The sequence below is a fragment of the Atractosteus spatula genome, chromosome 26, assembly GCF_055471065.1.
Source record: "Atractosteus spatula isolate fAtrSpa1 chromosome 26, fAtrSpa1.hap1, whole genome shotgun sequence".
Lineage (NCBI taxonomy): Eukaryota > Metazoa > Chordata > Actinopteri > Semionotiformes > Lepisosteidae > Atractosteus > Atractosteus spatula.
This window is the reverse complement of record NC_142731.1, coordinates 7,977,105-8,000,829: the sequence shown is the minus strand read 5'-3', so window position 1 is coordinate 8,000,829 and position 23,725 is coordinate 7,977,105. Positions and strand designations below refer to the sequence as shown.

The 23,725-nt window shown below is 44.3% G+C and overlaps 1 protein-coding gene across 1 annotated transcript; it reads left to right on the top strand.

Annotated features, from left to right (window-relative positions):
• The first annotated feature begins 3,593 nt into the window (after window positions 1–3,593).
• On the top strand, window positions 3,594–23,437 carry plekhm1 (pleckstrin homology and RUN domain containing M1). Its single transcript, XM_088906413.1, has 12 exons — window positions 3,594–3,907; window positions 8,381–8,468; window positions 10,005–10,252; window positions 10,781–11,422; window positions 11,985–12,432; window positions 13,231–13,399; window positions 15,055–15,978; window positions 16,397–16,542; window positions 16,698–16,891; window positions 17,090–17,153; window positions 17,835–17,992; window positions 18,702–23,437. Exons 2-12 carry the CDS (start codon window positions 8,415–8,417, stop codon window positions 18,808–18,810), a joined length of 3,156 nt encoding a protein of 1,051 aa, XP_088762539.1. The 5' UTR covers window positions 3,594–3,907; window positions 8,381–8,414; the 3' UTR covers window positions 18,811–23,437.
• Window positions 23,438–23,725: the final 288 nt, after the last annotated feature.

Sequence of the window (23,725 nt, the reverse complement as noted above, 5' to 3'; positions counted from 1 at the left end):
TTATTTTGTTTTAATACGGTGGATGATATTTTTGTTAGTACAGTCTAACAACAGCTGTAGCTATGGTATGATTTCATAATCAATGATTCCTTGAGTTAAAACAAGAAGTGATTACAAAGCGCTTAGCATACACGTGGGATATATATCCGCCGATGAAATATATGAACTCCGGGTGCCGTCAGTTCCTACCAATGTGACGTGGCATGCTTCTTAAATGTGACCCTGCCCCCTGGCGACCTTTCAATATCACTGCAACACAGAGAGGGTACAAAAAAAGCTTAAATGCCCTTACCGCCAAAGGTGATTCTTCAGCATCTTTCCCCACACGGTAAGAGCATTGATTTAAAAACGGGAAACAAATTTTGCATGTCTAACACTGACTCTGAAGGACTATGATACTGAAACGGTGTCACCAAGTACGGACAGCCACGTACAGCGGCTCAAACCGGCAGGGGAGACGTCTATAGGGAAGGAGAGTCTGGGCCTGGGGGCCCGTCTCCTGAAGTATTTGCAGGTCTATACTATCCATCTCCAGCTAAAGGGAAATAAGTTAAAATGGCCTATATGACCAATTAAGTTTAAGAAAAAGCCAGCAGCCATTTCACCCTGCAACTCATAACTTGTAGCCCACTGAAGCTCAGCAGGTGTGAGCCTGGTCAGTACCAACTCAGGTTGCTGCTGGAAGAGTTATTAGTGGGGCCAGCAGGGAGCGCTCACCCTGCAGTCTATGTGGGTCCTAATGCCCCAGTATAGTGACAGTGACACTAGACTGTGGGAAAAAAAGCGCCGTCCTTCAGATTAAAAATCCCAGGGTGTTTCTCAAAAAGAGTAGGGGTATTACCCTGGTGTCCTGGCCAAATTTCCCTTTAGTCTTTACCAATCATGGTCTCCTAATAATCCCCATCTCTGAACTGGCCTCATCACTCTGCTCTCCTCCCCACTGAGAGCTGGTGTGTGGGGAGCGGACTGGTGCATCACCCAGGTGGGGCTGCACACTGGTGGGGGGTGAGGGGATCCCCATTACCTGTAAAGCGCTTTGAGTGGAGTGTCCAGAAAAGTGCTATGTAAGTGTAAGGAATTATTTTTATTATTAAATAATTAGTGGAGTCATGAAGAACTGAGCCTGCAACAAAAACCACACACTTTTAAATACTCGAAGACGGGCTTTTGGGCATCTCTGATGTGGGTCTACGTCTGAGGCCTGAATTGGCTGTAGTATGTATGCACGTGATTTAAGACAAAAGAGCTTCTCACCCTGTCTCCTAAGAATGCTGATCGCACAACCTGACCGATATCTGCGATAATGTTAAAACTGCTGAGTCTTTGTATTCAAATAGTTGGTATTTTAATTTGGTTAATGTTATATTGCTTCCATAAAACAAATCTGTGTTTCCAATTACGAAGCACCCTTGGGATTTGGAAATAGTGGTGGGGACAGTCATCTACTTCCCAACACTGGCTGGAGTTTTGTTGTTCTGTCCCAGGCCAAGCTGTAACATCATACCATCACTTTATTAGCCCTATACAATTTCCTGCATTAGGAATTCATCCTTTCACAGACCCCAGCTTGCTCTCCATGAGACACAGACAGGGAGAGAAGCCTGGGGTCAGAGCACAGGGTCAGCCATTATACAGCACCCCTGGAGCAGTTGGGGTTAAGGGACTTGCTCAGGGGCCCAACGGAGTAGGATTCCTCTGCTGGCTGTGGGATTTGAACTGGCAACCTCCCAGCCACAGGCACAGATACTTAGCCACAAAGCCACCGCTACTATATGGACAAGTGGACTCTGGTTGTTATTGTAAAAAAAGCATTTATCTGCCCTCTGATTACATTATCTTGATTAATGGTTTGAATAAGTAAATCACTGAAGTCCTCACACATACCTGCTGATTCCCCCCCCCAGCCTCACACCTGAAGAAAAGTCAACAGCCAAAGAATGTTGCGTCTCTTTGTGTTGCTGTGGGTTTTCAGTGTGGAGTTCATGTTAACTTGCTCGTTTGCAGTCGATACATTCAGTTCAATTCGAGATGCCGTCGTGGCATGGCCAATGAGTAAAATCAGTGTTGCCAAAGCAAAACAAATACAATTAACATACACATCTACAGACATTTACAATACAGACACATCATGAGCTATTTACATATGAACACAGGCTGACGCGCCTCCCCCTCGAAGCTCACACTCGGTCATTTAAATGTATGTAAAACAACATTAACGATTGAGATGCGTCCCTTTCGCGTAGACATTAAGCAGGTAAAACTGTTAAGGCACGATACGGCTATTAAAATGTGATCCAATATAGAACAATTAAAAAACCAGCGTGATATACATTAAACTGGCATAACAGCGGAAAACAATATGCCGTGGGTCTGTGGAACACGGGGAGTATGGCTGGGAGATCATAGGTTTATTGTATATAATTCTAGCGTTACAGTCACATTTTGCTGAACAAGCTCATCAGGAGAGCAAGCTCTGTCATTAGGTCTGACCTGGACCCCTTGGAGGTAGTGGCTGAGAGGAGAATGATGTCCAAACTAGAGGCCATCATGGACAACTTCTCCCATCCCCTCTATGACAGGCTTGCAGGAATGAAGAGCACGTTCAGCAATAGACTGATTCATCCACGGTGCGACAGGGAGCGCTACAGGAGGTCATTCTTGCCGTCTGCCATAGGACTGTACAACGCATCCACCTTGCGTCTTGGCAGAGGCAACATCGACAGTGACCTGTTTCTGGACTAAACGCATCTACACATCTACTGCTACATCTGTTCTCTTTCTTTTTCTTTTTCCCGTTTACAACCATTTTTTGTGCAATATATTCCAGGGACCTGTGCAATACATTTATATTTATATCTATATTTTCATCTATATTTATATTCATATGTGTGATACGATTTTTCTGTGTACTGTTCTGTTCTAGTTTGTTCTTGTGTGTCCGGACTGTGAGTAACTCTTGTATTGTATTGTATGTATTGTACTATTATTATATAATTCGTTACACTGTGGCTGTGTTGTGTGTGTTAAGCTGCTGTTGCACTGCAATTTCCCTCACTGGATCAATAAAGTATCTATCTATCATCTATCTATCTACATTTAAGCATCCAAATGTGAAAGACGTGTTCTTCTATAATGTACACACCGACAGTCTCACCATGGGAGAAAATATGTTTTAATTTAAGGAATGTTTCATTATTAATTCTACAATACATGTCGGGCATTAGAGAAGTTATGCAGGGATGATTTCAACTCACATTACATTACGACATTACATTTGATCAAAATTTATTTTGAAAGACATTACATTTGATCAACATTTTTTTCTGGTTTGTGATTACAGCAGCAAGCTGGTTTTTCCTAAGGGTCCCTGCCCTTATTATTGATTATTATCTGATTATTATCTGATTATTACGGAATCAGATTCAACGCAAGAGATTTTTTTATACTTTTTTTATTTACTAGAGAGGCGAATGCGTGTGTCTGGTTGGGTTCGTCAGGAGTTAATTTAGGGGGGGAAAAAACAGGGAACTGCTTTTCCCCTCCCAGTCCGTCATCGTCCCGTGATGCACCACGCTAAGCAGCCTGATGAGTTTGTGCAGAAGTTGACGGAAGCGGTCGGCTGCAAGAACACACGGAGGATTAAGAAAGAGAGGTTGTGTGACAATCGGCGTGTTTCATAAGTCAGCGTGTGCTCGTTGACTTCGACACTCGAGCCTTTTCGTTTGGGAACGCCTTCGGAAAGCGCCGACCACCTTGGCCGCCCCCCGGGAAAGACTGCAGGCGCCTGCCCGCTTTCGGAAGAGCCTGTCCGCCTGCAGATTCGGGCGACCCCGGGGAACGATCTTCGGCCTCTGCGAGGGAGCCGCTACCTGTTGGGTTTGAAGGCTTAAAACGGCTTCTGATCACGGTAAGAAACAGGGTGGTTATGTCTGCGATACAGGCCGATGTGTGCGCCGCGCTGCCTCTGTGTTACAGGACACAAACGAGTCGCGTTGTGTTTCTTACCCTAACTTAAGTTCGGTCCTCCCGGTTTGCTTGGCTGCATTTGTGTTGTAAGCGTGTGCTGTCTGAGGCGAAAAAACTACATCTCCGTTTTTTCGTGCCCTTTGACAACAGTGAAATCTTGCTGTGGGCAGTTTTCCGCTCACTTAGCGATTACTGTCGGTGTCGAGTGATTCCCAGAAATGCACGAAAAACGCGACTCCCTGGTCTGTCTGCAGGTATTGCGGTGTGAATGCAGTGGACGGACTCGTTTAAGTAGCTCGTACTTTCGGTTCGATTAAACAGGTCCAACCCCCGGTACCGTTCCGTGCTAAGGTTGCGAATTCGTCTTGTTTGTTTAATTATTGACGGCGGATTTCTCCTCAAATTCGGATTATACTCGGATATAATCATGGCTGAAGTACTTTCAGCCTCTTCCTTATCCGTAAAACAACGTGCAAGTGTGCTATTTCAGTTGTTGGATAGATGTGGTTGTGGCTTTTTATCCCAAGGAACCTTTTTAGCTTGAAAAACTTTGAAAAGAGTAGAGTTTAAGATGGGAGTTGCTATCACTTTCCTCATCTCTTTCAGCGACAGTCTTATCAAACAACAAAACACTTGTGCACTTAGCTTCCTTTATGACACAAGACTGTGTTTCAGACAGAAGCGCAGGCTGCAATAGTAAACCGACTTTAAAAGGCATTAGTTCAGAGTATTGTGTGGTCTGACTTCTTACTGCAATGCTAAGAAATGAAAACTTTAAGCATTTTAAACTGAAACTGTGGACACACTGAAGAATTTAACATTTCTAACAAACAAGTACTAAGGGCACGATCAGTCCCTGATTCAGGCTCTATTATTCCGTCTGAACTGTATGTAACTGTGGTATCTGGGGAAATGTTGTCCATATATTGGTTTCTTTATTATTTTCAATTAAACAGTTATCCACTGTACGTTTGGAGTTTTAGAAAGTGTTAGCAGGAAATGCTTGCTTTCAGTCTGTGAAAGAGTGCATTGTCCTCACTCCTGCTGCTGGGTTAGGCATGTCTTTCATCGTGCGTTATGTTGGTGAATTTTCTGGGTTTCACATTCTTCCCTGGGAATCTCCCACTCTCCCTTCATAACGCTCTTGGAGCTGTAGGCTGAACTGGGCCCTTGCCTACAGATGGAATACAGACCAGTGAGCTGCAGTTCAAACATTTTGAAGCATCCAGCACGTACAGTAATGGTTCCAGTAATAGTCGTTAGACTCTTTTCTCAGTCAACCACATGACTGTGGTAAATCAAGCTGTGTCAGTGGCAAGGCTTACACCCGAACAAGGCTCCACAGCCGAAACATTGTTTTCTTTCTTCTCTTTTCAGCCTGGAATGAACCTGTTACTTGTTCCTAGGATACATGAGTTACTCCTCCACTCAAGCCTTGAAGAAACGTAGGCCAACTGGGAATGCACAAAGCAGTAAAACAGTTCCTGAAGGCTAAATTGTCAACTCTTGACAGGCAGTTTATGCTAAGATCCATAAGATTGGCTTGGTGGCGCAGTGGTTAGCATTGCTGCCCTGGTTCAATTCCGGACCTGGAGTTTGTATGTTCTCCTTGTGTTTGCATGGGTTTCCTGCAGGAGTTCCCGTTTCTTTCCCACGGGCTGAAGATGTACTGGCAGGTCTGTTGACTTGTGGGGAAAATTGGGCCTGGTCTGAGTTTGCGTCTGTGTCTGTGTGCCTACCTTGCGATTTGACTGACATCTCATCCAGGGTGTGCTCCAACTTGTGCCCATTGCTTGCCGGAGTAGGCTCCAGTTCCCCCACAGCCCTCTCTCAGATAAAGAGGTTAGAAGATGGGTGGGTCTATAAGATTGGGCACAGAAGCAGTGCTTCTGTATATCATGGAGTTCTAAGTTACTCTGCTGCTGTGACATGCGACTTCCGTCAAACAAAGATGAATAAGAACTCTTCTGTGTTCTTAGAATCGGAGCTTTTTTGTGCTCAAAAGTCACATTTTGGAGGATGCTTTGTTTAGGAAGAACAATATTTTTTGAAAAGTTGTGCAGGGAGGAAAAGTGGAATGGAACCTTCCCATGAAGTCAGAGGCAAACTTGCTCAACACGGTACCGCAAATATGTAAAAATGTGTTATCTTCACCCCTCCTCAACCAGATTCTTCAAGGTTCATTCTCAAATTTGAGGTTTTGTTTTGCTGACACGGTGTGAAGGCAGACGCTTTACATAAGCTTCCCTTTTATCTCGAAGCTGTATGAATTTGACCAATGTGGCTTCATAAGTCAGCATGTTTGCCTAAAGAAAAGCAAGCTTCAGAATTAACCTTTAGCATCCTAGTTGTAGGAAACAGGTTGCATTTCCATGCATGTGATTTGCACACTGCATGGTGTTTACTTCTACAGCTAGCTCCAGTACACTTTGGTTTAGATAAATAAAACCCATGATGGTAGGTCAGCAAATGCTTTGTAATTATTCAAGGCTAAAGGTCATGACTGCAAACTGATGTGTGTTATTCAAGAGGGAGGGCTTTCCTACAGCTAACAAGTGGTACAGCGCGTGTCGGTGAAAATGTGCCATGGCATAAGAGGTTAGGATTTTGCAGTGTGTGGATCTTTTTAATGTTTGACAGTCATTTTTATTTTTAGCCCACCCCTTTAGCAATTTGGAGTCATCTCAGCTGCAATCCTCCAAACACACTCCAAATGAGGAAATACTGATGGAATCCCCACTCAGCCTGCCACCCACCTTTGGGCCTTGAGTCTTCGTACATTTCAAGCTATGTAGCCCTGGGGTAGGAGGTGCTTCATACGCTGACGACACCACTAGCCTGTAGGGACCCTGGTAGGTCACAGGCCATGTTCTGCAGGGAGAACTCTTATTTGGTACTACGTATAATATGTACAGTATAATGTGCTGTGCAATTTTGGATCCCTTCACAGCAAATTTTAGAATTCAACAGTGTGCTCCACATGCTTTTGCCTGCAATGAAATGTTGTGAAAGAGCGTTGCATAGATACGGTTGGAGAGCAAACATCCTTTGCCACTCAAGCTCTCTTCTGCAGTTAACTGTTTTTTGTTGTTGTCTGAGCTCAAACCTCAGGGGCTGTAACAACATCAAGAGGCTGATCAGCCTTTTACAGTCGTTGATGTTCACTTGTTTGCTGACAAGTTCTGAGGACATTGCATGTAGATTTTCACACTCCCCTCCTCCCCCCCTTCAGATGTGCCTGCAAGCAAGTGGTAAAGATGGCAGAAGCAGATAAATTCACTGTGGCAAAGACTGAGAAAAGGAAGCATGATTCTTCAGATCTATAATCTGTATGACTTTTGTGGAACAAATACAAGTCAACATGTTGCTTTGAATACGAATCTATCTGTAGTACAGGCCAGATGCTGGTTATATACAGTATGATACAATGTGAGCAACAAGTTGAAGCATACTTCATTAACAAGAGTGAGCACTGGGCACTCCTGCTTTGGTGAGACCTTCATTTGTTTGCAGAGGGGGAGCATACTGAAAATATGCAAATGCGGTTAGTTCCATGAATTCTTCAGCTCCATGTCCAGAAAAGCTCCAGGCTGTTGCTGAAAGTGCAGCTGGTTATGCCTTGCTCCAGAATAAGAACAAAATGGATGCTATCCATCTACATCCTTCCATGTTCTAAGTTCTAATTGCTAAAGGGGTGCAGAGGGGCTGGAGCCTATCATAGCAAGCAGCGGGCGCAAAGCAGGATACACCCTGGGTAAGACGCCAGTCTGTCGCAGGACAAACATGCCCACGTCCTGACTGAGGCCGATTAACTTGCTACTATATCTGGTAGCTTGCAGCCGACGACAGCCAGCTGCTCAAAGTCTGGTCTTCCACTTCCAGCCTCCATCTCAACAGCCTGCAGGAATCGGAAGCTTGGGAAATGGTGCCTTAATCATGCTCGTGCAGCACATTTTGACCCTCTTCATTTTCATTTTTATACACGAGCCGAAAGTGAACTGTACAAAATGAGGAAGTGCACAAGACTGCAGAATTCTCACCCGACTAAACTACCTGATGCATTGATAACACTACTGAAAGCCTCTTTGACAGCTGTATGATCTTTATTTCTGCTCAGTGGTTTGTGGCGTAGGGGAATCTTCTGTTTTGTACTTGCTGGAGGGAAATCCTGGAAGGAATCGTGCTGATTTAAAGTTCATTTTAATTTAATGGTTCAGTCTGCTTGCCAGTCACAAAGTGTAAACCCAGTGTTTAATGGTGGGTGTTTAATAAGAGTTTCTTTCAATAGAAACCTGTTAGCTAGTATTGGACTTGCAACTGGAAATGGGCTTTTAATTGGAAGTTATGATTTTAATCAAGGCTTGAGGTGGGACTGAGTTTTAGATAACCCATAATTCTGGGCTTTCTTTTATAGTGACATGTGAGTGAAGAGAACTTGGGGAGGAGCGATGATTTCTACTCACACACCGGAAAGTGGCCCTGAGCCTAAAGAAGTCAAACAGGTAAGCTTTGATACCGGTAATCCTTGTGCGCTACTGTCGAAAGAATTTAATAACCATGAGCAAACGGGTTTGAGACACGGCTGTAAAAACTGTACTAAGGAGGAAATACAGGAGAAAAAATATGCCGCAGTTTTTTTCCTTCTTTTGCTCAATCATTCTTCACTTCAAAAAAAAGAATCTGTTGTATCTGTTAGACACTAGAACTTGTAACAAGTTAGTAACATTTAGCTATGTATCCCAGACCAGGAAGAGACATGTCTGGAGACCTTTAAGTGCTGTGCAAAAGTGGTTTTGTCACCAAAATATATTAAGTACAGGAGCAGAGAAACCGGGCACTTGAATTTAACAGGTGAGCATACCACAAGTTCAGAAAATGAAAAACCAGTTTATTACAATCCTGGTTTCAAGAGTGCTTTCAGTATTTACTCTGGGGTTCAAAAGTCTTTGCTATTCTAAGGTGTAAGAGCACAAAAGAGACTGGTTTCTTTTTGATCTGCTGAATATTACCTGTACATTTTAGACAATCAGGTGATTTAGTTTCAGGGTTGCAGGAGCAAGGACTGAATGCCATTTCAGATTTTAGAGAAGTTCTATATATGGGTTTGTGTAGGGACGTCTGTACACGTAGGAAAGTTTCAGTGAGCAGCAGGCACACTGTCATGTGTTCACTTCCTACTTGCTTTGGGAACTGAGAACAGTTGTATTCTTGTTGATTTGTAAAATATCCTTCTTTTACAAACTAAAATAAAGATTTACTAAGAAGAGGATTCCACAACACATAATTAACACTTTTAAAGGTACTATCATCAGATTTGTAGCCATAACCTACATTCGAAAATAATGCAAATGCTGCCACTGTAGAGTAAAAAACAAATATCAAGCTAGACAAGCTAGAATATCTGTCCAAGGATACAAACATCTTCATTTAAGATGTTTTTATTTGGCTTTTTGGGGGACATTATTGTCACTGGTTGTTTCTAATCTGTTACAAGATGAAGTAACATCTGTATAAAAGGAGCTGAGGTGTAGCTTTTGGTCCCATCAGTAGAGAACTGGCAAGATGCATCAGAGGTGGCAGAATTAAATCTCTCTTGGTTAGCACCTGGGTCTGGTGGAACATAACTTGTACTCTAAAGCAGAATGAAGCTGTGGTATTTGTTACCAGCTAATTTGTTGTGATGAAGTTCCACAGTGACCGTTGTTATGGCTGTGTGGTACCTCAGTGGCGCATGGCTAAAATACCTTAAGGAATGGAGTCCCACAGGTTTTATGACATCAATGTCATGTGTGAAATGTAGAGCTTTGCAACATGTGCAGGCTGTTGTACTGACTGCTGCCTGGCATCTTCCTGCAGTACATTTTTTTTTAGATTAGTGTGAAGTAAAAATAGTGATTCTTTTGGCCCAGTGAGAAATCCGCCCCCATAGCACAGGAGGTATTCACCCGGAGAGGAACAGCGCACCCAGGGCGATCTTGAATAACTCGTTCCCGGCAGCGGTGTGTTTCACAACCCAGCCTTCTTCTTCTGGGCTGCAGGGGCTCAAGACCGCGCTGGCCTTGTCGCTCAAGGAGCTGCAGAAGCGCTACGTGAACTCCGACGGCGCCGTCACCAGCGACGACGGGGACGCCAACGCCCTGTGCAGCGCGCTGGAGGCCATATTCATCCACGGCATCAAGACCCGGCACATCAGGACCGAAGCCGGGGGCAGGGGGAAGAAAGCAGGCTCGCGGGCTCCTCTGCCACAGCCCGTGTTCTGGACTCTGCTGAAGACCATCACGCACCGGTGCGTAGCTCATCCCCTCCAGTTTCTTACTGGAATCAGGCATGAGGGATGAGTGGATTTAAACCCCTCCCTGATTTTCTGATGATCAGTGGTTTTTGCCAGCCAGAACGTGCATTACACTCTGGGTTGGAGTAGCCTAGCTTCCCTTATAAAGTTACGCGGCAGTCGTCCTTGGCCACGGCAGGTTTTCAGTTTGAGATTAGGCTGCTAATTGCCACGCATGTCTTTGTCCTCTCTGATAAACTGATTCGTGTCGGGCGTTTGCGCACAGGGGCTGGGAAGAACAGATCCAGCAGAAATGTACTTTAAAGCGGATGAATGCATCATGATTTATTTTGGTCCTAAAACCCAGCTGCGGCGCAGGCCACTCCTGTGATGAATAACTACAGCGGTAGCTTAAATCAGTGGACTGGTAGGTTTCCATCGGAAAAGGTTACTTATTTTCCGTCATGAATGTCATAGCTAAAATATCCATTATGTTAGTCATGTGCATATCACATTGTTCTTTTTTGTTCCACTGTTCCTCAGAGATGTGACCACAGAATTGGAACATCTGAACTTCATCAACACGGATGTCGGCCGCTGTCGGGCCTGGGTTCGACTGGCGCTCAATGATGGCCTGATGGAGTGCTACCTCGTATCCCTGCTCCGCGAGAGGTCCAAGCTCTGCGAGTACTACCAGCCTGCGGCTCTGCTGCTTGACACGGAGGACCGCGAGGTTCTGCTGACGTACCTGCAGGGCCTGACCTCGCTGTCCTTCCAGCTCTCCTACAAGTCTGCCATGCTGAACGAGTGGACTGTCACTCCTCTAGTGATGGCCGGGCTTGTGCCCAGTTCCGATTCCTTCGACCTCCTCACTTCTTCCAATGGCGACGCTAAGTGTAAGGAGTCCTGGGATTCTGTGTCGCAGTCTTCTGGTTCCGATATCATCGAAGTCCATCACAACTCGGGGCAAGGCTTGTCTCAGGGTAGGAACTCTGGGAAGACCAAGCTCACCTCTTCCAACTTGAGCCTGGACACCACCGGCTCCTCCCAGCTGTCTTCCAGCCAGAGCTCGGACAGCCTCCCCCAGGTTAATGGGCACAAGAGTCCAGATACTGCTCTCGAGGAGCAGTGGTCACATGCCTTTGATGTCATCTCCGATGAGGATCCTGGGAAACCTGTAAAAGAGTGAGTAGGGCATAAGACGTCTGGAGTCAGGAGTGTTGTCATCTGAAGGATTCTCTCTTCCACCTCTTGTGAGACACCACCCAGGGTTCTCTTTTAATTTTGGAATGAGAAAACTGCAATTTTCACTCAATTTTTGTCTAAGGTTTTGCAAGATGCTCCAAACGTGTGACACAAAAATATTAACCCTGTGTCATTAACAGCTACATTCATTGTGCTTTTTTAATTGCAAACTTAATATCAGTATCTTATAAACATCATCGAGAACAAAGTTTGTTGACTTCTTAGAACATTAAATGGTAACCTGTAAAGTCATCTTGGTAAAGCATTGTAGCTCTGCTCCACCAAGAGGGAGAATTGTACACCGCGTTGATTTCGCGAAGGGTGAGGTCACCTCTGTAACATGTTCAGTGTCGCTGAGTCCTGTTATATTGGCATTGTCTGAAAGACTAACATAAAGCGAGCGTGAAGCACGTGTTTGTTCTTTACCTTTCTTCATATGACCTATGATAGCATTTCTCACCAGCTAGTGCATTCACGTCGCTTCTTTAATGTCTCCTTCAAGGATAATTGTGGATTTCAGCGAAGGTGCCAGTTCCACACCGGACCCCACGAGGGAAGACTCCTATGCTTCGAGTCAGCCGCCGGATCATTCCCTCTCGGAGACGGCGGAATCTAGCGGAACGGACAGCGAGGCGGTCTCTCCAGTCTCTCCAGCAGCCCCGCCTGTGGAGGCGGAGCCGCCTGTGGGCCCGCCTCCGGAGCCGTGCCCTGAAAACGCGGGCAGAGGAGCGCCCGGCCAGACGCAGCCGCCTGCCTCTGCCCGCGCTCCGGAGTTTCCTGTCCTGAAGGAGGAGAAGAAAAGGGGGCTGAAACTAAAAACCCCTCTTCCCAAACCCCATGCCTGTGTGAGTGAAGAGCGAAGACCAGAGGCCACACCACGAACCCCAGAGAGCAGCCCCAGCAGGAAAGAGTCTGTAGATTGCCTGTACTCTCCCACCACAGGGCTTCCAGTGAGTTGTTCTTCAGGGTTGACGTTCTTTTATTCTGATCTTTATAGCAGTGTCATCATTTTGTTTAACCTAACGGCCTGCATTTAAATTATTTGATCTATGTGAAGCTCATCCAAATTTATAGCTTAAAGCCACGTTATTTCTAAGGCTTAAAAGCCACCGTGGAATGAATTCCATTAAAGGTTAAGGCCTTTCTGTTCTGTATTGGAATTTAAATGAAAATAAAAAAAGTCGAAGGTTTTTAAAGGCCACTTCTCATTCCACCAGGAATTACCAGGTCGGAACGAATTCCCATTTTTAAGCCGGCAGTACTTGTGCCCTAAACTTGAATCAAAATCGCTATTACTAGAATCCTGCCTCATTAAAAAAAAAAACTGAAAGTGCATACCTGCGCCCTTTCAGTTTCCTTCTGATTTTGTCACTTCTGAACGTGCAGGTCTTTGCAAGGTCATGTGATTTGCAAGTTAAGCAACGAGAAAGGCAGGGCTTTGAAAGAACAACGCTGCCGTATTAAAAGACGAGCAATATATCTGGCTATGTAGAAATCTGATCGTTCATGTACTTAGGTTAAGGTCACCTTAGATGTGTCCTTTGCACAACAGGTGACACGTTTTTGTTCTTTCCCTTGTGACCCTCCTTTGGTGCGGTTGGGATATTTAAAATACTGTGCTTTTATTACTGAATATCACTCCAGGGCTGACTGCTTTTCCAGTGGGCCTCCCCTGCACGTGCTTGTTTATCTCTTTGAATTTTTTTTTTTTTGCTCGAGCATGCTTAAGACGACTTCCTTCATTTCAGAAATACCCTAGCTGGATCTCTGAGGACGATTTTTACAAACCGTGCCCAGAGGAGGCCCCCGAGACAAAGGACGTCCTCGGTTTCATTGACGGCCATGAGAACGGGGGGGGCTCGGTCAGCGCAGAGCCGGAATGGGCGCCCCCCAGCGTGGTTCACCGAAAAGGCACAGGTGAGCTGTGTTCGCCGAACAGTTTAATAAAGAGTGTGGGTTTGCTTTGCTTGGCGAAACCACACATATTCACATCGGAGATTGGCATTCACAATTTGGGATGCTGATTTTTACCAACCGTGAGCGTGTTTGTAAGGATTACTCTGCTCCCTCAGGTTTTAATACCCTGTGGAAGTAGTTTTCAGGGGAAACTAGAGAAAACTGTTGCTGTCATCTGGAGTTGTTGAGGATGTACAGACCAGGGAGGTGGTCCTCAGAGACTGGAGTCATTCTAATGCTTTCAGATCCCACACGCTGCTCCAACTCTAGTTTGTGTACCATGCCAGAACGGTCATTTCTAAGAATGTACAGTGGTGGCAGTCTATTCTGTTTTTTCTTGTGTTGATTATTTTAATATGCTTATTGGTATCCATGTGTGTGAAGTTCCACTGCCTCATCCTGACTCAAGGGAAGTTAGCAGGCTGAGGTGAGGAACTAAGATTTCTTTGGCTGGCTCCGTTACGCTCCGTTCAGAGAAACTGGACCTTTTGAATGTGTTTTTTTTTTTAAATGGTAACTCCGCTGCCCAGTTACCAAAACTGAGATCTGGTCAAGTGAGCCTTCTGTTTCACCAAGCAGTGAGGGCATGTGATGTTTGCACCACTGCGCCGTCACTGAGGAGCAGCTCTGTGGTCCTGCTGGTCGTCATCTTGTTTTCACTTCCATCTGGTATTTTTGTTCTCCCCGACAGCCTTATTCGGAGAGTGTTTTCCTCCTAAATACCACATTCTTTCGTCACAAGACCCAGCTTAAAACTGGCCGCCGGGGCTCAGTGTGTCCTGTACGTATAGTGGCACTGGTTGCAGCTGTGAGCCCGCCGGTGTGGGGGGGGGTACAGCCCTCAGCCTCTGTCGGCCAGAGGAACAGTTTCACCCAGAGCAGGGCAGGGAGCCTCCTCACCCTTCCCAGTTTTGGTTTGATATGATTTGATCTGTTTTTCCACCCTGCTAAGCGAGTTTCTTTGCAAAGTCTTCTTATTTCTTGCTGCGGTCCACCGTGTGCTGAAACTCTCGTCTAGGACTTCCCTGGGTTATCGGTTCCCCTTTATGGCTTGCGGCAGTCCTGAGTCAATGAAACGGCAAAACAGTTCACTGGTTACTGAGGCTTAATTAAGAGTAGTATATTGACACAGCCACCTGACTTTATTCTTATTTCTGTGTGTGTATATTGCTATATCTATCCTTGTAATGGACAGATAATTAAACTTATTTCACGCTTCTTTGGACTCAAAGAGATTTACAGGTAATGGGGGACTCCCCTCCCCCACCTGGATGATGCAATGGCAGCCAAAGTGTGCCAGTACACTCTCAGTGGGGAGGAGAGCAGAGCGATGAAGCCCGTTCGTAGATGGATTATTCGTAGTTAGTTCGTAGATGTGATTATTGGGAGGCCATGATATGCACTTATGGTTCAGCATATGCTGTAAGGGTATTACAAGATACCGTCTCCGAGACAAAACTCACTTCGTGGTGTGATAAAGTGACTGGTGATAAACCTTTCTGCTGCAAAGTAAGTTTCAGGAAAGCAGACATCAACGGAGTTAAGATAAGTGGTACTTCCACAAGGGTGTATCTTTCTGACATTTGCCTCGTTCTCCCCGAACTCCCCTCCCCCAGGCTTGACGAACCTGTTCCGCGGGCTCCTGAAGCTGGGGAACCTGGAGAGGCGGCGAGGGCCCGTGGGGATGTGGCGGGAGTACTACTGCGAGCTGTCCCCGTACGAGTTCCGCCTCTACCCCGACGAGGAGGACCGCTCGTGCTGCGAGAACTGCTCCCTGCTGCGCTGCGAGTCGGTCCGGGCGCCCTCCAGCGACGGCCGCTTCGAGCTGCACTTCACCGGCAAGAGGCTGTACTTGCGGGCCCCGTCCCAGGGCGAGGCCGAGGACTGGGTGGACATGGTGTGGGAGGCGGTGAACAAGTGCCGGCCGGCCCAGCCGGACGACCAGTGGGAGATCCTGCCCGATCCCGTCGGCAGGGGGGAAGTGGGGTCGGGGCCTCCTTCCTCTGCCTCTTCCCCTCTGGCGGAGCAGCCCGGCCAGGGGGGAAGTCCTCCGCCCGTTTTGAGCTGGACCCGGCACACCGAACCCGAGCAGGATGCCGTTAAGGAGACCGTCCTGTACCTCCTCGCAGACAAGACCTGGGCGCCTTACGTCTTTTCGCTCTCCCTGGAGGCCCTCAAGTGCTTCCGGGTTCAAGATCAGAAGAAGACCCTGCACAGCACGCAGCAGATCGAGTCTATCCGGGACGTGGTGCCAGACGCCACCCTGGGGAGCCCGGCCTTCTTCAAAGTCCTGACGACGAAGGCCACCCTCAAGCTTCGGGCCGAGAACGAGGAGGAGGCCCGGTCGTGGCGGGAGCTCATCCGGGGGGCCTTGAACTGTTACCTGGAGACCTCCGAGGTCGCGGCTGCAGGGGACAGCGCGGGGAGTACCATCCATAGACTGGTCCAGCACAGCCTCAAAGGGAACGGTGTTTTACTGCCTTATCTCTGCACTGTCCCTACGGAGAAGGGACTGGACGTGCAGAACTTCAGATGTGCAGGTTAGTTGGACCCATCGTGACATCGTGTCACATGTGCTGGGGCAATCTGTGAAAGAGCTACAGTGAGGGGCCAGTCTTTTGACTTCTGTCTCGCTGTTCGCTAGATGAGCCATTAACCGCTTGTCTATTTCCGTAGTTACTTTTTAAGCGTCCTGTAGCACCACCTAGTGGTGAACATTGTAACGCTTTAAATTAATCATGCATTTCAGAAAAGATAACTATAAGATAATACTTCTTTGGGGTTTTTTTGTGTAGCATGTTTGATTAGGGCTGCTTCTTAGGTCCATGTAAAGAATAAGTACAGTTTAGTTGGCTGTGCTGTGCTTACGCAGTATAAAGCAGTCACTTTGCTCGTAGCATTATTTGAAGTTGCAGTGCATGTGCTTTAAGTTTTTTGTTTTCATGGTTGTTTATTAAGGGTGCTCCAGACAGATCGGCTTCTCCTTCGGAAGACCGAGGCTGTGTGAATACTCTGGAATGTATTACTGTGATGGATGCCACCGGGGAGATGTCTCGGTCATCCCTTCCCGAGTCATTCACAACTGGGATCTGTCATTAAGAGAAGTGAGCTTGATTTTCTTTTTCATCCCTCCTCTGTTGCTCAGAGCCGTCTTAAATATCCTTAATTATCTGAAATTACACCACATTTTGTATTTGCGTTCGGTCTGCAAATGAGGTTGACGTGAAGGTTATTTGTCCCAAAACCTCTGTTTGAACAGGTCTCCCGAAAGGCGCTGAGGTTTCTCGGTCAGATTGCCCACGAGCCCCTGATAAACGTGGAGTCGCTGAATCCCAGTCTGTATGACCACGTGGAGCAGCTGAAACAGACGCTCAGCAGCCGGCAGAAGCTGAGGCTGCTGGGAGAGTACCTGATCACGTGTCGCAGTGGAGGAATGAAGAAGATGCAAGCTCAGTAAGTGCCAGGGCTTCTCTGCAGCTTTTTAGTCAATATAGGCTTTGAATAAAAACACACGCTTTAGAAAATATTGTGTATTTCTGTATAGAAGTTCTCAGGTTGCCCCTATGTAATCAGTATAATGACAATGATGTCTCGCATTCCTTTTTATGTCTGGCTTAGACATACGAACAAGCTCTTTCTTAATCTTTTCAGACTCGATCAAAGAAATTACATTCTGGAGTCTGCGCACCTCTACAGCGTTGCAGATTTACAACAGGTAAGGAGGACATGTCGGTAGAACTGTCTTAAACTGTCTTTTCAGACATTTACCCTTTCAAAGTGATGGAATCCTCTCACTTCAATACCATGCAATTTTGTTTTCTCCCCAAAATTGAATTCTTTTTTATCAGTGTTTTCAGTTACATACCTCCCAGCATCAGAGAGGAGGCTGTGATACCTTCAGTTATTGTAGTGTGGATCAGCGGTGTGTAGTGAAAAGGGATAACCAACAAGCAGTTCATCCTTATTTGGCTTGTGAACATAGTTATTTGCTTGAGGTTTCTCTTGACCGAACGTATGTCAGTATCCACAATGTAGAGATACTACAACAGGTTTTTTTAAAGGTATTCATTAGTATTGAAAATTAGAGGGAAGCCCAAAGCTTATCTGCTAGTATTTGGAGACTACTGTTTCGACAGAGGAAAAATATTTAAAACCATGTAAGAAGGGGCCTCTAAAGCCATTTGAATATTGTTCAATTCTTGCCTGTGAAAATTTGCTGCAGGAATATTGGACATGTCCTGGAAGGTAGTTGTAAAATGCAGAGGATTACAAACCTTGGATCCCTGGTATTTGATCATCCCTGCCTTGTCGTTTTGAATGTTTCTGTGCGGGCTTGTTTCTCTTTTTTGCAGTCCTTCTCTTTGACCATGGCTTCTGTTTCCCTGCCTTGTTGTAGATGGTGGAAGGACAGTATGAAGCTTTCCTGCAGTCTATCATCCAGTTTGCTTCCAACCATGTGTACCACTGTGACCTTTGCACCCAAAGAGGCTTCATCTGCCAGATCTGCAACCACAGCGACATCATATTCCCCTTTGAGTTTGAGTCAACAACTAGGTGGGTGTCCTTGTTTTTAAATGTGGCTGGAGAGTGAAGGCGGCTCAGTATGGTGAGGCTTGGTCAGAAGATTGGCATTTACAGTTGTGTGCAAAAGGGTAGGCCGAATAAAAAGGGTGGTCAAATTGATTAAGTGAAAAGAAGTTTACAGAACCTTTGCGTGGTAAACATCTTTCTGCAAATTTCAATGCATAAGTTCTATTTATTTCTGTAAAAAATAAAGTGAATGTGGCATGTCCAAAAGTTCGGGCACCCTTCCAGTTGATTCATATAGTTTGACCAGGGGTGCTGCAAATATGGTACAGTTGTGTGCAACAACTGTTTCCTTTCAAGATGTAGTTCTCTGGGTGGAAGTGAAACCCCCTTTTTTAGCTTGGCTTGTGAGTAGGCTGTGTATTTAAAACTTTTCTTTACAGTATTTGAGCACAGACTAGCCTGTTTAGTGTAATCTCTTAATGGCATCTAGAACTGAGAAATGCACAGAGATTATATTACTGAAAGATAAGATCACATACGTAGTTATTCTTGCTTTAGTGCAGTCTCATTTAAAAGAAACCTTTGTATTAAACCTGTGGTCTCTCTCTTTTTTTAAAATCAATCTACTCCTTGTGATGCATGAGCCGCTGGTACACTTTAGAAGCCAAGCGGTATGTTCTTGGAGGAGGCTGCAGCTCGCAAGAGGTTAATCTTATTGGGTTTCTCCCAACAGATGTCAAAAATGCAAGACTGTGTTTCACTCCTCCTGCAAAAAACAGAACCCTGCCTGCCCTCGTTGCCAGCGTTTGCAGAAGTACCTGGAGAGGGAGCTGCAGGACTAAAAGGCTTCACTCCTATGGGAGAGGCCTTTGGAGGAGCAGCTTCAGACTGCGACAGTGCACATGAAGAACATGCAGTGGTGTAAGATTAACCTTTATGGTGAACAGGTTGATTTAGATCACTTCCTTGCATTCACCTGATGGCGCTCTGTTCCAGAAGAGCGCAAGGGGGGGGGTCAGGTGAAGGTGATGTTTTGAAGAAACTCCACAGGTGCCAAACAAGGTGGCTTTGAAAAGCATTGATTTGGGGAATCGAGTGGAAAAAGCCGCGAGAGAGACAAACGCATTAATGAACTCTTCAGATCTCCGTGGCCTTGTAAATCACGCGTCGCTCAAGTGCACGGCCCATGCTCGCTGCTGCAGTCCTTTCACACGCCGGCAGGTGGTTTCTGAAGCTTCAGATTGAGTGTGTAGAGGAGGGAGGTTTTTGCGAAACCCTCCGAATTGTTAACACTAACAGGTTGAGTTTGGCAGCTGTTAGCTGCAGATCCCAAGAATGTTTTCTCCCTGGAAAAGCTCACAGGAAGCCATGAGCTGGAAAACAGCATGTCAAGGTGTTCGTCACTAATTTACCTGATCCCTTTTCCCAAAAATGCATCAGGAGCAGAGGGTGGGGGGGGGGGTGGAGCTCTTTTTTTGGACGGTAAAGAAATCCAGGCAGTTTGGGCTCTTTCTTTCCATTGGGATCCTCAAGAATGAGGACCGGAATAGCTCTTTCCCATCTTACATTATCCCTGTGTCCGTCTGGGACATCATCCCGGTTTGTAGATGGCATTAAGTGAGTTGATGGGCTTCCCACAGAGGTGCCAAGTGCCAACATTAATTGCCCATTCTACAGTTTTTTGTGATGTGCAATTTATTTTTTCATCAAAATTATACCTCTGTCAAACAGCACCTATGCATTTTTTCCATTTAGAAGGTTTATTTTTAAATGCCTGCTTATTTTTTCTCCCTACATGTTTACAGCATAAAGACTCTTTCTGCACTTTATATATTTCACTTCCTTCTTTTCTTAAAGGCATGGTTAATGCTAAGACATCAGTTACTTTTGTTGCAGTATAATCCCAAATTAAATGAAGTATGATCACGGTTGGGAAAATAAATGAAGTGATGTGATCACTGTTTTTGGAATCATGATGTCAAGTCTGCGTCATACTCTTGCAAGCTTCATATGTTTGGAGAAAGAAAATAGATTTTATTGCAATATATATAAAATACAGAGTGAAATTATTTATGCAGATGTTTGATCATACATAATTTTACAGAAGTAAAGTTTACTTTGTGCTTCAGAGTAATTTACTGATATGTTTATGCTTTGGTGAAAATGTGTTTTTCTTCTGAACTGGTGCTTTGGTAATGGTCTTCCATTCGCATATTGTAGCTATATTGAAAATCCTAAGGAAATGTTGTTATAAGCCTGTTCCAGGTCTATGAAAAGAAAGGATCTAATTCCCATGCACATAGTTCATTTTATTATAAAGATTAAAATAGGGACTTAACGATCCAAGTACATTTTTGTTACCTAACAGAGATAATCTAGAAAAATAGTAATGGTGATAAAATTAGAATAATTATGGGATTTTCCTAGGTTTACATTTGTGGTTATATATGAAGGGAATATACTTCGATAATATTCAATGATTTATGTGGTAAAACATTAAATCAGCATGTCAAAAAAATCCTAAGCTATTCATGTTCTTAAATTAAATTACTATCAATAAATTGTGCCTTCATCTTTTACTTCTGTTTAAATTATGGTGCTTTTTCTACACTATATTGATTGGGTGGATGTTAAGTTTAATTCAGAATTGGGTTTTGAATTTTCATGTCTAGTGTGCCAAAAAACTAAATGGGAATTGTATCTATAATTTGGGGGCCTTTGGGTCAATTGTTCATCTTTTGTAAATATATTGGGTGTTAAATGTTAAACAAGCTCTTGTAATGCAGCAAAAGCAAGCAGTTCCTGCATTTGGTCGTTTTTCAGCCTTGTTGTTGCTAAAAGGAGTTGTTCATACTGAAAATATAGACATTGCAGTAATTTCTGGGTTTGCAATATTGGTATTTCTTACAGCAGGAGAAATGGAATGTGAAGGGAGATCAATGCAAATAATACTGCCACCACCATCCAGGACATGAACCCATCCTCTAGGTGATATAGATGGGCCGTTACTCAAGACTTTATTATTTTGCATGACTTTGAAAGATTGTAAATTCTGTACTGTGAGTGTTTTTTTATGTTTTATTATAAACTAGCCACCACTGTGTCCTTGAGAGGTGTTGACATGCTCTAGCCCTGAGCTGACCATTTGCTGTTAACCTTCATCCTCGCATGGAGGGTGGGCAGCCCTGGGAGACCCTCCAGCTGTACTAAGCATGACAGCTATTTCCCGTTGCAGTATCTGTGAGACAAATGTTGGAAACATGGTGTTGGGTTACATCAAAGTAAGACCTCCTAATGACCAGGATATTAAGTCATGTAATTGGGTATTACTTGAAGTATAAGAGCATTGGCTCTTTTTTACTATTCTGTATAACAGCTAAGAAAAACTTGATATGTTTTTAACTATTACCCGCCCCCCTCAGCTTGTGCCAGTTGCTGTACTGGTCTTGTGAAAATGAAGGTTAAATTGCCAGCGACAAAAGCTGAACATTTTCTACAGATTACAGGCCAGACCAGGCACATTAGTGCAAGCAGATCATTTTGAGTGCAGCGTATAGAGTTAATTCATCAGTGATGGCCAGCCTGTAAAAAGAAACTGTTAGGGCTTAAAACTCGGTGTCCAAGAGCACCAGAGGAACTCCAGTCTGAAGAACAGTACGGACTGGAGTTTGAGACCTTCTGTTCTGCTGTCCCAAGTCAGAATAGTATCGCAAAATCCAGGCCCTCGTAAATACTGTTAAATGTCTCTGGTGTGGGGAGAGCAGATTGTGAGGCTCTAGGATTGTATTTAGATTGGACTCGGACTCTAGACAAAGGTCTTCTTTTCATTTCTGTCCAGCATGGGGCTCAATTGGCTTACTGACATCATCTGCTGGTGTCCCGAGTTACTACCACTGAATAGGAACTTTCTGAGGTCATGGTGTGTAACATTAAGTGACAGGCCAAGGCCAAAGATTTTGGTTCCTCTGAGTCCTTATGCAAAATATGATTCTGATCTGCATAGCACAGCAGTGCGATCATGTAACAGCCCTTTTCAGGTGCTCTCTCGCTCTGAAGCCGAGTGCTCTAAATACAATAAATCATCTACTGTGTGAAGTGAGATTTTGTTTTTAAGGAAGGATTTCACAGATTCATTGCCTTAATTTATTTTTGCCTGTCTAACATGAATTCGGGGTTTTTCGGTTGGAGGCACTTTATCAGTTGCTGAAGTTTAAGATGAAAAATTGAGACGTAGATGTGCAATGTAGGAGTATCTCTCTGTGTGTAACCTGTATTCAAACATGCCCTTTATGGTTTGTTCAAGAATCGCATTTCTAACTATTAAGTTGTTTTCTAACTTAATGCAGTGGATATTCCCAGTCCAAATCCACATATAGAGTTTTCTTTTTGGTTTTATTTTCCTGAGAAACTGCACTTTTAGCACAGCAGATGGCAGCATTCTGTCTGTAATATTAGTCCCGCATTCCTCCAGTCTATGCACACAATGTAGGGCTGTTTCTCAGACCAACCCTTGCTCTTTCAGATGTCAAGTCCTAATCCTTACAGTATCGGTTGTTCTAATTTACCTGTATGCATTCTGGTCAAGGACTGCATGAAACAGTGATGCTGTTAATTGACGCCTTTTTGTTTCGAAGGGACCAACTATAAATAAAGTGATTGACTCAAGGACTGCTTTAGGGAATTGTACTGACCAATCAGTCTTTCTTTGGGAATAGTTACCTGAAGAGTAAAAAAAACAAAACATTTTTTAGGCATTATTTATTGGCTCTAATCAAATACTAGTAACTTTTTTTCATGAAAAATCAAGTCAATCCAAAACTGGAATAACTGACCAATGCAAAGAAAAATCATCACAGAAGCTATCTGAGGCTGGGCCTGGTTAGTACTGTGATGGAAATCTCAAAGGAAAACGGGTTGGTGATGGTTCACCTGTAGGTGATGATCTTTCCAGTTTCTAAACCCTTCCCTGTGATTGTGACCAGGTGCACTGTACTCATCCTTTGAATGAGACTTTAAGGGTTAAGTTCAGTGCCCTGAGTGAAGCGGTTTGGGATTCTTTTGGATAGAAAGCACTATACAGATGCAAGCAATTTAAATTATAAACCCTTTAGATTTTTTATTTCACTGTTTAAAATACAATTGTTTCATGCACTCCTAACATATAATTTGTTTTACTGTAGAATAAGACTGCCTGGACCAGCACGACTCCTGATTTCAGTTAATGAACTAATCTCTCCTTTGCATTTGAATAATTTTCAAACCTGGTTAAATGCATTTTGCAGGGGGCTTCTGATCAACTCTGTTCCATCTCACTGGAACATGTAGCACAGAGGGAAGTGCGTTAATGGTTTGAGAAACGGCCCTCACCCGTAATGAACTACTCTGCACCGTTCTGTGAATGTCATCTGCCTTTTTTATTATAGTTCAAATTTTGTAAAGAGATTCAAAATATAAATAAACTTTAAAATGTTTATCTGGTGTGTGCACTTATTTTAGCTTGCAAATTATATTTTTACGCTTCGTACATATTACCAACAATGGCTACTCTACTGCATTTTTTGAACAGGTATGTTTATATGCCTCAAGGAGTGGGATTAAGCTCTACAGTGATGTGATGAGCAAAATAGGGCATCTTAAAGTTTTCACAGTATTTTTCAGGCATTAGAAATTACAATATTGTTTTCCAGTTTTAGGGTGCATAAATTGTATTAAGTTGGAGAAATAACTTTTGAAAAGGAGTAACATTTCAGATACTGT